The 14649-nt window shown below is 62.7% G+C and overlaps 1 protein-coding gene across 1 annotated transcript; it reads left to right on the top strand.

Annotated features, from left to right (window-relative positions):
• Window positions 1-6728: 6728 nt before the first annotated feature.
• LOC311202057 (nuclear receptor subfamily 2 group F member 5-like) lies at window positions 6729-13549 on the top strand (the record flags this gene model as incomplete). Its single annotated transcript, XM_084276585.1, has 3 exons — window positions 6729-7041; window positions 11310-11837; window positions 13228-13549. 3 exons carry the CDS (start codon window positions 6729-6731, stop codon window positions 13500-13502), a joined length of 1116 nt encoding a protein of 371 aa, XP_084132711.1. The 3' UTR covers window positions 13503-13549.
• Between the last annotated feature and the right edge of the window lie 1100 nt (window positions 13550-14649).

Below are 14649 nucleotides of genomic sequence, written 5' to 3'. Positions count from 1 at the left end.
GCAGGATGCACCTGAGATATTAAGTGGGGGGGGACACACGATGACAAGTCCAAAATCCTCCCCCCCCCCCCCACACACACACAGAGGTGCAGCAGGATGGGGGTGGTGTGGAGGAAAGGGGGGGGGACAGGGTGGGTGGGTGTGGAGGAAAGGGGGGGACAGGGTGGGTGGGTGTGGAGGAAAGGGGGGGGGACAGGGTGGGTGGGTGTGGAGGAAAGTTGGGGGGGGACAAGGTGGGTGGGTGTGGAGGAAAAGGGGGGGACAGGGTGGCTGGGTGTGGAGGAAAGGGGGGGGGGGGACACACAGGGTGGCTGGGTGTGGAAAAAGGGTGGGGGACAGGGTGGGTGGGTGTGGGAGGAAAGGGGGGGGGACAGGGTGTCTGGGTGTGATGCAGAGTGGAGGGGGGGGTCACCCCAATATTTTTGCTTCCCATCCCCCCCTACCCCCTCCCCAAATCTGGCACCGTGCCACCACAGTGTCACCAGGGGTTGGGGGACACCCCTGACCCCCCCCTGTCGCTGCCATCACTGATCCCTGGGGGAACCCCCATCCCGAGCAGCCGCATCCCTACGCCGTTCCTGCTTGGACCCCCCTAAACAAGGTGGTCGTGGGGGGACAGAGGGGTCGTTTTCCCATTGCTGGGGGGTCTTGGCGACGATGGCGAGGGCGTGCAGGGGTCCGGCCAGCTCAGCGCGAAGGGCGGCGTGAACCAGGCGGTGACGCTGGAGAGGGGCCAGCCCGGCAAAGGAGCTGCTCACAACCACCACGGCAAAGTGGGTTTCGGCCCCAGGGGGGCCACCGTGGCGGGAACTTTCATCCAGGACCTGGAGGTGGGTGGGCTGAAGGGCAGCGTCCAGCTTGGTGCGGATGGCGCGGCCAAAGGACCGTCCCCCATGGCCCGGAGCCCCCGGCCTGTGGCTGCCAAGAGGGGACCCGGCATCTGGAGAGGGGCTGCAGGGGAGAGAAAAGGGGGGTCAGGGGGATGGGGAGGGGGCTTTGGGGGGGAGAGGGGGTGGTGAGCTTGGGGGTGCTTTACAGGATCAGGGCCCTTTTATAGGGGTGGCAGGGGAGGGGGCTTTGGGGGGGTGAGCTTGGGGGGTGCTGTGTAGGATCAGGCCCTTTCATGGGGGGGGGGCTTTGTGTGGGGGGGTGGTGAGCTTGGGGGTGCTGTGCAGGATCAGACCCCTGTCATAGGAGGGGGAGGGGGCTTTGTGGGGGGGGGGGGGTGGTGAGCTTGGGGGGTGCTGTGCAGGATCAGGCCCCTTTCATAGGGGTGGCAGAGGAGGGGGCTTTGGAGGGGGGGGAGCTTGGGGGTGCTCTACAGGATCAAGCCCCTTTCATAGGGGTGGCAGGGGAGGGGGATTTGGGGGGGGGGGGGGTGGTGAGCATAGGGGGTGCTGTGCAGGATCAGGCCCCTTTCATAGGGGTGTCAGGTGAGGGGAATTTGTGAGGGTGGGGGGGTGAGCTTGGGGGTGCTCTGCAGGATCAGGCCCCTTTCATAGGAGGGGCAGGGGAGGGGGCTTTGTGAGGGGGGGGAGTTTGGGGGGTGCTGTGCAGGATCAGGCCCCTTTCATAGGGGTGGCAGGGGAGGGGGATTTGGGGGGGGTAGGGGTGGTGAGCTTGGGGGTGCTTTACAGGATCAGGCCCCTTTCATAGGGGTGGCAGGGGAGGGGGATTTGGGGGGGGGGTAGGGGGGTGAGCTTAGGGGGTGCTGTGCAGGATCAGGCCCCTGTCATAGGAGGGGCAGGGGAGGGGGCTTTGTGGGGGTGTGGGGGAGGTGAGCTTGGGGGTGCTGTGCAGGATCAGGCCCCTTTCATAGGGGTGGCAGGGGAGGGGGCTTTGCGAGGGGGGGTGTGGTGAGCGTAGGGGGTGCTGTGCAGGATCAGGCCCCTTTCATAGGGGTGTCAGGGGAGGGGGTTTTGAGGGGGTGTGGGGGGGTGAGCTTGGGGGTGCTCTACAGGATCAGGCCCCTTACATAGGAGGGGCAGGGGAGGGGGCTTTTCAGGGGGGGGTGTGGTAAGCTTGGGGGGTGCTTTACAGGATCAGGCCCCTTTCATAGAAGGGGCTGGGGAGGGGGCTTTGTGAGGGGGGGTTGGTGTTGGTGAGCTTGGGGGTGCTCTACAGGATCAGGCCCCTTTCATAGGGGTGGCAGGGGAGGGGCAGGGATGGGCTGCAGGGGTGCTGTGAGGCAGGGGAGGGGCTTTGCGGGTTGGGGTGCTTGGGGGTGCTCTGCAGGATCAGGACCCTTTCATAGGGTGTCAGGGGAGGGGGCTTTGCGGGGGGGGGGGGGTGGTGAGCTTGGGGGGTGCTGTGCAGGATCAGGCCCCTGTCATAAGGGGTGGCAGGGGAGGGGGCTTTGGGTGGGGGGGGTGAGCTTGGGGGTGCTGTGCAGGATCAGGCCCCTTTCATAGGAGGGGCAGGGAGGGGGCTTTTGGGGGGGTGGTGAGCTTGGGGGGTGCTGTGAGGCTGGGGGGAGCCTGTAGGATCAGCCCCCATCAATGGGGGGGTGCAGAAGGGGGGTCTGGGGGTGTCACAGGGCACTGCAAGGCACAGGGGCGAGCTCAAGCTTTTCGGGGGGGGGGGGGGGGTAGAAACCCTGTTCAGCCTCAGGAAGAGAAGGGCCTGATCTCCCCCCTCCATAGTCAGTGTAGGGCTGCCTCCCCCCCCCAGCCCTCCCCCCCCCAGCGCAATGCAGGGCTGTTCCCCCCCCCAAAACCCCCTCGCACTGCCCCCCAAACACCCCCCTCAGCCCCCAAATATACCTCCAGCCCCCCAAACACCCCCTCAGCCCCCCCAAACACCCCCTCAGCCCCCCCAACACCCTCCCAGCCCCCCAAACACCCCACTCAGCCCCCAAAAACATACCCCCAGCCCCCCAAACACCCCCCCTCAGCCCCCCAAACCACCCCCTCAGCCCCCCAAACACCCCCAGCCCCCTCAAAAAAACCCTCAGCCCCCCAAACACCCCCTCAGCCCCCCAAACACCCCCTCAGCCCCCCAAACACCCCCCTCAGCCCCCCCAAACACCCCCCTCAGCCCCCCAAACACCCCCCTCAGCCCCCCCAACACCCCCCCAACCCCCACAAAAACCCCCTCAGCCCCCCAAACACCCTCTCAGCCCCCCAACACCCCTCCGCCCCCCCAAACACCCCCCTCAGCCCCCCCAAACACCTCCCAACCCCCCCAAACACCCCCCTCAGCCCCACAAACGACCCTTCAGCCCCCCAAAACCCCCTCAGCCCCCTCAAACACCCCCTCAGCCCCCCCAAAAACCCCTCCAGCTCCCCAAACACTCCTCCAACCCCCCAAAAACCCCCCTCAGCCCCCCCGGGGCGACGCAGAGCCGCCGCCGCCTCACGCCCCGCTCACCGCACAACCCCCAGGTCCGCTCCGCGCTGAGCACGCCGGGAAATGGAGGCCCCGCCCCCTCCCTCCACCACCACCCCCCTCCCGTCACGTGACCCGCCACGAACTACAACACCCAGAAGGCTTCGCGGCTCCTTTCCCGCCCCGGGGCGCGGGGGGGCTGCAGGGCGCGAAGCGACGCCGAGGGCCCCACCTTGGGCTTGGGGGGGGGCGGGGGGGGGGGGAGGTCTCAGAGCAGCCGGGGGGGGTCTCACTGCCTCTGGCGAGTTTACAGCCGATTCCTTCCCCCCCCCCCCTTAAATTTGGGCTGTTCCCCAACACATCTCAAGGGTCTTGAGCGGCACCTGTGGGAGGAGCAGCCCCAGCCCCGTTAATTCTTGCCCCCCCCCCCCCCAATCCATACATCCCAAGGGCCTTTCTCACTGGGCACTCAAAACTGATGAATTTCCCCCCAAAAAAAGGCTCCCTGGGGATTTACGAGGCCAGGGCCCTTCCCTCCCCACCCACACCCCCACATCGCCCCCCTCCCCAGTATGAATAACGAAATCTGGGGGGCTGTGAGCGCTCAGCAGGCCTTGGGGGAGAGGGGGGGGCAGGTGTGGGCTCCCACACATTGGGCTGTGGCTGAAGAACATCGTTAATTAACCTTGGGATGGGAATTGCTAATTGGTCGTTGTTTTTCTCTCGGCAGCCCCTGGCACGGTGACAGCCAGGCCTGGGCTTTTTGGGAAGCAGGTGCTCTCTGCACCTGCCCTGGTTCAAGGCACCTGGGTGACACCCCTTGTCCCTTCTCCATGTCTGGGCCCCCCACCCCCAGACCCACCAGTTCCCCTCCCTGGACCCTTGTCCACAGCCCTGCCCCCTCCCATGTCGTCCCCCCCCTTGTTCTCATCCCGTTGCACACACACCCATTGCACAGGTGGGGCCCTGCTCCCACCCCCAGCCCCACTGCTCACACCCCCACCCCACTGCTCACACCCCCAGCCCCACTGCACAGGTAGGTCCCTGCTCACACCCCCAGCCCCACTGATCACACCCCCAGCCCCATTGCACAGGTGGGACCCTGCTCACCCCCCCAGCCCCACTGCTCACATCCCCAGCCCCACTGCACAGGTGGGTCCCTGCTCACACCCCCAGCCCCACGGCACAGGTGGGTCCCTGCTCACACCCCCAGCCCCATTGCACAGGTGGGTCTCTGCTCACACCCCCAGCCCCATCGCACAGGTGGGACCCTGCTCACACCCCCAGCCCCACTGCTCACACCCCCAGCCCTATTGCACAGGTGGGTCTCTGCTCACACCCCCACCCCACTGCTCACACCCCCAGCCCCACTGCACAGGTGGGGCCCTGCTCACACCCCCAGCCCCAATGCACAGGTGGGTCTCTGCTCACACCCCCACCCCACTGCTCACACCCCCAGCCCCATCGCACAGGTGGGTCTCTGCTCACACCCCCAGCCCCACTGCTCACACCCCCAGCCCCACTGCACAGGTGGGTTCCTGCTCGCACCCCCAGCCCCACTGCTCACACCCCCAGCCCCATTGCACACATGGGACCCTGCTCACACCCCCAGCCTCATTACACACATGGGTCCCTGCTCACACCCCCAGCCCCACTGCACAGGTGGGTCTCTGCTCACACCCCCAGCCCCACTGCACAGGTGGGTCCCTGCTCACACCCCCAGCCCCATTGCTCACACCCCCAGCCCCACTGCTCACACCCCCAGCCCCATTGCACAGGTGGGTCCCTGCTCACACCCCCAGCCCCACTGCTCACACCCCCAGCCCCACTGCACAGGTGGGTCCCTGCTCACACCCCCAGCCCCATTGCTCACACCCCCAGCCCCACTGCTCACACCCCCAGCCCCATTGCACAGGTGGGTCCCTGCTCACACCCCCAGCCCCACTGCACACGTGGGTCCCTGCTCACACCCCCAGCCCCATTGCACACGTGGGGTCCTGCTCACACCCCCAGCCCCACTGCTCACACCCCCAGCCCCATTGCACAGGTGGGTCTCTGCTCACACCCCCACCCCACTGCTCACACCCCCAGCCCCACTGCACAGGTGGGTCCCTGCTCACACCCCCAGCCCCACTGCTCACACCCCCAGCCCCACTGCACAGGTGGGTTCCTGCTCACACCCCCAGCCCCACTGCATGGGTGGGTCCCTGCTCACACCCCCAGCCCCATTCCACAGGTGGGTCGCTGCTCACACCCCCAGCCCCATTGCACAGGTGGGGCCCTGCTCACACCCCCAGCCCCACTGATCACACCCCCAGCCCCACTGCACAGGGGGGTCCCTGCTCACACCCCCAGCCCTATTGCACAGGTGGGGCCCTGCTCACACCCCCAGCCCCGTTGCACACGTGAGGCCCTGCTCACACCCCCAGCCCCGTTGCACACGTGGGTCGCTGCTCACACCCCCAGCCCCGTTGCACAGGTGGGTCCCTGCTCTACACCCCCAGCCCCGTTGCACACCTGGGTCCCTGCTCACACCCTCTCCCATCGCACGGAGATCGATGGGTGGGCACCAGGCTCCCCGCGCACCCTCTCCCCACCCTCCCCGGTACCGCCCCGCGGCGCCGCCAGTTCCTCCCCCGGGTGGGCGCCGGGGCCGGACCCTCACTCCCGCCGGTGGATCGGGCAGGTTCCCCGCGGGGTCGTGACCCCCGGCGGGGCCATCAGGGTCAGGACAGGGACCCCACCGGCCTCCCCGGAGCTTCGCGGCTCACCGGGACCCACCCGACATCCCTCCCTCCGCCCCGGGGGAGCCGCCCCCACCCCCGCCAGCCCGGCCCGGCCCCCCCGGAGCCTCCCGCAAGCGCTGGGCAGCCCCCGCGGGGAGGAGAATTAACTTTTCTCTTCCTCCTCCTCCTCCTCCTTCTCTTCCTCCGCCGCCACCAGTCCTTTAGCATCCCGCCGGCCCTGCGCTCCGCTCCCGCCCGCTCCGCCGCCGCTTTCCCGTCCCCCCGCCCGGGGGTCTTTGCCAGCCCCGGGGGGTCTTTGCCAGCCCCGGGGGAGCCTTGACCCAGCCTGGGCGCTCCAGGCTGTCGGGCTCCTTTCTCCACCCTCTATCCTGGGGTAACTTTCCCACCTCCCCAGCCCGGACCCTCCTTCTCCATCGCAAATTCCACTCCCCACGCCGAAGCTCCGTTCCCGACCCTCCAACCCGGGGGGTCCCCTCCTCTGTCCCCGGACTGCCCCCTCCATCCCGGGGCTCCTTTCCCACCCCTGCGCTCCGATTGTCCCATCTGCACCTCGGGCTCCCCATCCCCTCCATCCCCATCCCTCCCCCCAAAGCACCCTCTTCCCCCGGGGGGTGGGGGGGGGCCCCCCGCCGCCCCCACCCCTCCCCTCCCAGCATGGCCTTGGCGGCGGGGCCGTGGCCGGAGCCTCCTCTTCCTCCTCCTCCTCCTCCTCCTCCTCCTCCCGGCGGCCCGGAGGCGGTGGGGAAGGCTGCGGGGGATTGCCTGGTGTGCGGGGACAAGGCGAGCGGGAAGCACTACGGGCAGTTCACCTGCGAGGGCTGCAAAAGCTTCTTCAAACGCTCCGTACGCCGCAACCTCTCCTACAGCTGCCGCGGGGGTCGGGACTGCCCGGTGGACCAGCATCACCGCAACCAGTGCCAGTACTGCCGGCTCCGCAAGTGCCTCCGCGTGGGAATGCGGCGGGAAGGTGGGAGGGGGGGGCGAGGGTCGGGGGGGAGAGGAGGGAAGGGAGGGGGTGAAAGTGGGGAAAAGTCTAGGAGGGGGATGGAAAAGGGGCGAGGGGACGGGAACGAAGAGGTGAGGGGGTGGGAAAGGACAGGGTGGAGAAGAAGGAAAAGGGGGTTAGAAAAGGAGAGAGGGGATGGAGAAGAGGGAGAGAAGCTGGACGGGCTGGAAAAAGAGGATGCAGAAATAGAAGGGGCTCAAAAGAAGGTGAGGGGGTGGAAAAGGTGGGGAGGAAGGGTGGAAAAGGAGAGAGGGTAAAAGGAGGAGAGGGTGGGAAAGAAGAAGGGAGTGCAAAAGGAGAGGGGATGGGAAAAATAGAGAGGGTGGAAAAGAAGAAGGGAGTGCAAAAGGAGAGGGGATGGGAAAAATAGAGAGGGTGGAAAAGAAGAAGGGAGTGCAAAAGGAGAGGGGATGGGAAAAATAGAGAGGGTGGAAAAGAAGAAGGGAGTGCAAAAGGAGAGGGGATGAGAAAAATAGGGTGGAAAAGAAGAAGGGAGTGCAAAAGGAGAGGGGATGAGAAAAAGAGAGGGTGGAAAAGAAGAAGGGAGTGCAAAAGGAGAGGGGATGAGAAAAATAGAGAGGGTGGAATAGAAGAGGGGCTGCAAAAGAGGGAGTGGGCACTAAAAAGAGCGACTGGAGCGAGGAAGAGCGAAGGCAGGAATGAAGGGGAAGGGGGAAAAAGCAGAGAAGAGCAAAAGGGGGCAAAAAATAAAAGGAGAAGGAGGAAGGGAGGGGAAAAGTGTGGGGACAAGAAAGGGAAAGGAAAGGAAAGGGGAAAGAGGAAGGGAGCGAGCTCAAACGGTAAAGACAAAAGAGAAAGGTGAGAACGGGAGGGAGCAAAAAAGAGGAACCAAAAAGAGAAAGGAAAAGGGAAGGGAGAGGAGAAATGAGCACCTGGAGAAGGGGAAAGTAAGAGAGAGAAAGTGAAAGCGGCTGAGACAGGTCTGGAGGGGAAGGGAAGAGAAAGAAAAAGGGGGAAAAGAGAAAATTCCTCTGATTCCCTCTCCTTCACTCTTGATCCTCCCTCCATCCCCCGGCCTCATCGTTTCAGGGTGAGCACCCCCAAAACAGGGAGAAACTTCTCCTTGGCAGCAGCCCTGAAACCCTCTTGCCCATCTCAGTCATCCCTGGTGCTTCAGCTCGCGGCTCCTTTTTGCAACCCCAAATTCAGCATCCCCCCGTTAGCGACCTCGGGGCTTCTCCACCTCTCCTGGACGAGGGATAAACCTTCTTATCAGGGGCCACTGAGGGAACCTGTTTCTTACTGCCCTCGATTATATCATCACATAAACTCCTCTTTCTGACTTGGCATTTCTCTTAGGCTCAGTTTATAGCTCTGGGTCTATGCTGAGATGGAGCCAATTTGCTTTTCCTCTCCGGTCCACGTAGCGCAGGGACGTGGCTGTTGAGAATGGGGGGATTAGAGGGCAATAATACAGATATTCCTTGGAAGATTGAGAATTTGGCTTTTGGGGAGGAGTGTTTGCTAAATCTGAAGTGACTTAGTCTGAATGCTTGATGTGATCAGGATTAAAATCACATTGCAAGCTCCTGTCTGCTGGTCCCTCTGCCTCCAACCAGCCCCATCACTGTATTTTGGGTTGATTTCCCCATTCCAGACACCAACCTCCCTCCTCTCCAAAAAAAAAAATAAATAGCAGCAGCTTTAAAGGAGATTTCTAGGTTTGTTTTTGGTTTGGTTGGTTTGTTTTTAAACCTGAAATGATGCGCTGGGGTATCAGCATCGCCGCTGTCCTGAAACCTCGGTGCTGCATCTCTGCCATGCAGCATCCTCACAGCTTGAATAAGGACCTGGGGAAGGGGGGGGGGGGGAATGTCGGTCCTTATTTATAAATATAGTATTTATAAATAATTACAGTGAGGGCTCAGCTGCTCAAACACCAACCCCAAACGGGATTTATTCTGCAACCCCTCCCGTCAGCGCCGATCCTGCGGCGGCAGTGATGGCGACGATGCTCCCACCCAGAAAGTCGCCTTTTCCAGCATTAAAAACAAAGAAATCCTGAAAATTAAAAACTTGCCTTTTCTAGCACTAAAAAAAATTAAATTAAAATAAAAAACAACCAAAAAAGCCCCCCCCAATTAAAAGAAATTCCCATAAGGTGGAAAATTGCTGAGGGAGGTTGGAAAGCAACAGCCGCATCCCGGCGCGGCCGCGGCATCGTGTCCTGGGGCTGAGGTCAGGGGTGAAATCAGCTCAAGCCTAAATGTTTGATTTTTCCCCTTTTCTTCCCCAAAAAGGCTGGTTGGATGTCTGTGGGCAGGGGGAGGATAGGTCCTAGGAACAGCGAGACCTGCCTGTAGCAAACCTCTGCCGGCTTCGTGCAGCTGGAGACAGGGATTAAATCCCTGGGGAATAATTAAACCACAATTTCAAGTCCAGGTGAATTCCTGATGCTGGAGCAGCCACGTCCAGTGGGGTCATTTGGGGTCAGATTTGGGCTTTTGGGGTGGGTTTGGTTTGGGGTTTTTGTTGTTGTTGGGTTTGGGGGGGGGTTTAATCTTTGTTCTAATTGCAAATTGCCAGGAGCTGCCGCTGGGTAACGCCACGATCTGGGCACAGCTACAGCAGCTGTCCACAAGCAGGGTCCCCCATTTCCCTCCCTCAGGCTCTGATTTTTGGGGTGCTCCCAGCTGCCTTGAGATATATGTGAAGCCACCATGGGATGCAGCAGGTCCAGGCATGGGGAAACCCTGCGGATGCCCATGGGAAAAACATCCACAGAAGGGAAACCTTCCCTGGAATTTAATTTACTGGGTCTGGCTCCTCTGTGCCTCAGTTTCCCCAGTTCATCGTGGCATCTCAGGGATGCTCCAGCTCAAGCTGAGGTGCCCCAAAACCACCAGCTTGTGCTCCCTGTAATGTTCCTTATCCCACCTGGGAGCCAGCACCGAATCCAGCACCAAATCCAGCACCAAAACCAGTGGCTTGTGAGCCAAATGCTTTGGGTTTTTTTGAGCTGAATTTATTCCCTGTGGGTGCTGGCGGTACCAGCCCTGGGATTTAGCTGGGAAAAGTGTATTAAATCTTGGTTTTCTGAAAATCATCCAGGCTGAGACACAGGGAAGGCGAGGCCTGATCCTGCAGCAGGGCCAAGGGAAGCGATTTTTGGGGTGATGGGTTTGTTCAGCTGGATCCCACCCTGCCCGTGATCGGGTGAGCTGGGGTGGGTGCAGGTGGGGGAAGGAAGTCCTCCTGCATTTTTGGGGGGCTAAAAATGTTCATTTCCTTTCAGGACACAACCAGTGGTGTGAAAAAATTGGGGGGGGTGTTGTTCCCCCCCCAAAAAAGGGGAGGAAATAAGGGTATGGGGGTTCAGGGTGATGCAGAGGGGTTTCGGGGTTCTTGGTGCAAGGGGTGTGAGGAAGGGGCTGCACCCCACCGATGCTGTTGGGATGGTGGTGAGCAGAGGGTGTGTTGGGGGGGGCTGGGGTTGCATGCTGCATCCCTAGGGCAGGGGGGAGAGTGGGAGGAGGTCCCCAGTACCCCAAACCTAGGGGACCCCATTCCCACGGCCCCCCGATCCGACCGCTGGGTGACACTGGGGGCTGTCACACCGCATTAGGCTAAGCCTGGCTCAGAGCCTGTCTCCACCGCGGGGGGTGGTGATGCTGGGGGGAGGGTGTGAAGAAGGGGGGACCAAGGGGGATTGGGCTGGGCCCCCATGCACCACAGGGTATCACTGGAAGAAAAGAAACCCAATGTGGAGTTTTTTAAGCTCCAAGTATAAAAAAGCTTTAAGGGATCTTACCCAGAGGGGGGATCTCTGGTCCACCCTCCCAGGTGCTGGAGTTTTGGGGGGGGGCACCCGCAGCATCTCCTTGGGGCTCCTGCTTAGCAGCAGGTCAATGCAAGAAGGAGGTGACCCCAAACACCTGCATGGGAGCTCCACAGGTCCCGTGTGTGACAGGAATCAGGGATGATGAGCTGGGGGGATGGCCAGTTCCTAGGGCATCACACTGAGGGGTTTCACTGGGGCTGGGAGGGGGGGAAATTCATCCCCATCCTGGATGGGACATCCTCCCTCTTGAGACAGGTGGGGGTACCCATGGGGCTTTTGCAATCCATCCTCCAGGGACCTGCCCTACACCCACAGGTGCCCCCCACCCCCACATATTGAATCCCTAGGGTGGGGGGAGGCAGAGCAGGCGATGGTGATGCAGGAGGGGAGGGGGCTCGGGGTGCTGACCTCCCACTCCCCTCCGCAGCCGTGCAGCGAGGTCGTATGGCTCCCGCCCCGAGCAGCCCCGGCCAGTACCCCGTGGTCCCCGGGGACCCCTACGGCGGCCATGGCTACTTAAGTGGTTTCATCTCCCTCCTGCTCCGTGCCGAACCATATCCCCCGTCCCGCTACGGCACCCAGTGCCTGCAGCCCAGCGGCGTGGTGGGCATCGAGAGCATCTGCGAGCTCGCCGCCCGCCTCCTCTTCAGCGCCATCGAATGGGCCAAGGGCATCCCCTTCTTCCCGGACTTGCAGCTTTCGGATCAAGTGGCGTTGCTGCGGCTGGGCTGGAGCGAGCTCTTCGTGCTGAACGCGGCGCAGGCGGCGTTGCCCTTGCACGCCGCCCCCCTCTTGGCCGCCGCCGGGCTTCACGCCGCCCCCATGGCCGCCGACCGCGTGGTCGCCTTCATGGACCACATCCGGCTCTTCCAGGAGCAGGTGGAGAAGCTGAAGGCGCTGCGGGTCGACGCTGCTGAGTACGCTTGCCTCAAGGCCGTGGCACTCTTCTCCCCCGGTGAGGGGTGGGGTTGGGCCTGGGGGAGGGGTTTAGGAGGGTGGGGTGGCAGGGGTGATGGGGTGGGGTCCCAGTTGGAGGGGGGAAGGGCCAGGGAATGAATGGGCTGGGTGAGGCGGGGCTCAACGGGATGGGAAATGGGGCCTGGCTAAATGGAGTGAGGATAATAAGGTGGGGGTCAAGGGTAGGGTCCCGTGGGGCGGGGGCATCAATGGGTGTGTAGGGAATGAATGGGCTGGGCAGGGTGGGGTGGGGGTGGGGCATCAATGGGTGTGTAGGGAATGAATGGGCTGGGTGGGGTGGGGTGGGGTGGGGGCATCAACGGGTGTGTAGGGAATGAATGGGCTGGGCAGGGTGGGGCGGGGGCATCAATGGGTGTGTAGGGAATGAATGGGCTGGACAGGGTGGGGCGGGGTCCCGTGGGGTGGGGGCATCAATGGGTGTGTAGGGAATGAATGGGCTGGGCGGGGTGGGATGGGGGGTGGGGCATCAATGGGTGTGTAGGGACCGAATGGGCTGGGTGGGGTGGGGTGGGGTGGGGCCCCTTGGGCAGGGGCATCAATTGTGTATAGGGAATGAATGGGCTGGGCAGGGTGGGGTGGGGGGTGGGGCATCAATGGGTGTGTAGGGAATGAATGGGCTGGGCAGGGTGGGGGCATCAATGGGTGTGTAGGGAATGAATGGGCTGGCCAGGGTGCGGTGGGGTTCCGTGAGACGAGGGCATCAGTAGGTGTGTAGGGAATGAATGGGGTGGGGTCCCGTGGGGGTGGGGGCATCAATGGGTGTGTAGGGAATGAATGGGCTGGGCGGGGTGGGCTGGGGTCCCGTGGGGCGGGGGCATCAATGGGTGTGTAGGGAATGAATGGGGTGGGCAGGGTGGGGTGGGGTCCTGTGGGGCGGGGGCATCAATGGGTGTGTAGGGAATGAATGGGCTGGGCGGGGCGGGATGGGGGGTGGGGCATCAATGGGTGTGTAGGGAATGAATGGGCTGGGGTCCCGTGGGGCGGGGTCATCAATGGCTGTGTAGGAAATGAAAGGGCTGGGCAGTGGGGGGTGGGGGGGTGGGGGTATCAATGGGTGTGTAGGGAATGAATGGGCTGGGCGGGGTGGGCTGGGGTCCCGTGGTGTGGGGGCATCAATGGGTGTGTAGGGAATGAATGGGCTGGGTGGGGTGAGGTGGGGTCCTGTGGAGCAGGGGCATCAATGGGTGTGTAGGGAATGAATGGGGTGGGGTCCCATGGGGTGGGGGCATCAACGGGCGCGCAGGGACCGGACGGGTGGTGCGGTGTGATTACTGATGGCAGAACCAGGCCGGGTGGGGTTTCCTAAGCTGGAGGCCGGATGGGCCAGAGCTCCCCACCGTGCCTCAGTTTCCCCCTTCCCCTGTCAGACGCGGTGGGGCTGTCGGACCCGGGGCAGGTGGCCGGCCTGCAGGAGAAGTCGCAGTGCGCGCTGGAGGAGCACGTGCGGCGGCAGCACCCCAGCCAGCCCAGCCGCTTCGGGCGCCTCCTCCTGCGCCTGCCCGCCCTGCGCAGCGTCTCTGCCCCCGGCATCCAGCAGCTCTTCTTCAGCCGCCTGGTCGGCAAGACCCCCATCGAGACCCTCATCCGCGACATGCTGCTCGCTGGCGCCACCCTCAATTGGCCCTACGGCCCCATGCAGTGACACAAACCCCCCCACACCCCACCAACCCAGGATGGGGACCCCCAAGGGTGGAGATGCTCCCCCCCCCAAGATGGGTACACCAAGGATGGAAGAGCCCCCCATGGTTGGGGATTCCAAGGATGGGACACACACCCCCACACCCCCAAAAGATGGGATCTCATGGTTGGGGACCCCCAAGGATGGGAAGCCTCAAGGAGGAGGACACCAAGGATTGGGGTCCCAAGGATGGTGACTCCCCATGGTTGAGGGGACCACAAGTATGGGGACACCACAAGGATGGGATCCCATGGTTGGAGGTGACCAGAATGGGGACCCCCATGGTTGGGAACCCCTAAAGAGGGCACCCCCCAAGACCGGTGACCTGGGGACAGGTCATGCTACTGGAGGTGGGGCGGGGTGGGTGGGTGGGGGGGGAATTTCCCCCAAATTGAAGGGAGAGGAGGAGGTTTGGGGGGGGACAAGGACATTGACCTATTTATAAAGAGAAAAATCAAATAAACCCTGTGTTCTATCCTCATTCCTCCCTGGGCAAGGAGCTCGTGGGCTGCTACTGGGGGGGGGGGTGGGTTTCCTTCATTTATCTCCTTAAAAGGGAACCTCCCCCCCAAAAAAAACCCCAAATTCATCACCTTTTTTATTTGAATCTTTTCTGGCTGGAAGTGGGGTTGGGAGGAAAAGCCCCTGGAAGCTCCATTCCCTCCCAGGGTGGCCCCAGGTTTGGCCCAGCCCAGCCCCACCGTAGTCTCTATGCACTCCCAGTATGGTCCCACCAGTATGAGGACCCAGTGAGATCCCAGCACAGCCCCAGTTGAATCCCAGTATGGCCCCTAGGTTTATCCCAGTGTGCCCCAGTCTCATACTTGAATGCCCTCCCAGTATGCCCCCATGTTTGATCCCAGTATGGTCCCAGTAGCATCCCAGTAAGCCTCCCAGCAGGGGCCAAGCAGCTCCCAGTGGGGGGGGTTGGGGGAGTGGGGAGGGTGGGAGTGGGGGGGGGGGTTAGTGCTGCTGGGGCTGTTTTATTGCAGGTTTTTAACAGCCCATCAGAGAACAGTCAGAAATGGCCTTTTCAAACCAGCAGCACCAGCCCAGCTCCATTTCACCCCCCCCATAAATAAACAGGGAGTGGGACAGGGGCCTTAATTCA

Source organism: Gallinula chloropus (genome assembly GCF_964237585.1).
Source record: "Gallinula chloropus genome assembly, chromosome: 29".
In the NCBI taxonomy this organism is placed as follows: domain Eukaryota; kingdom Metazoa; phylum Chordata; class Aves; order Gruiformes; family Rallidae; genus Gallinula; species Gallinula chloropus.
The sequence above is the reverse complement of the archived record's forward strand: the minus strand, read 5'-3'. Positions and strand labels throughout refer to the sequence as shown.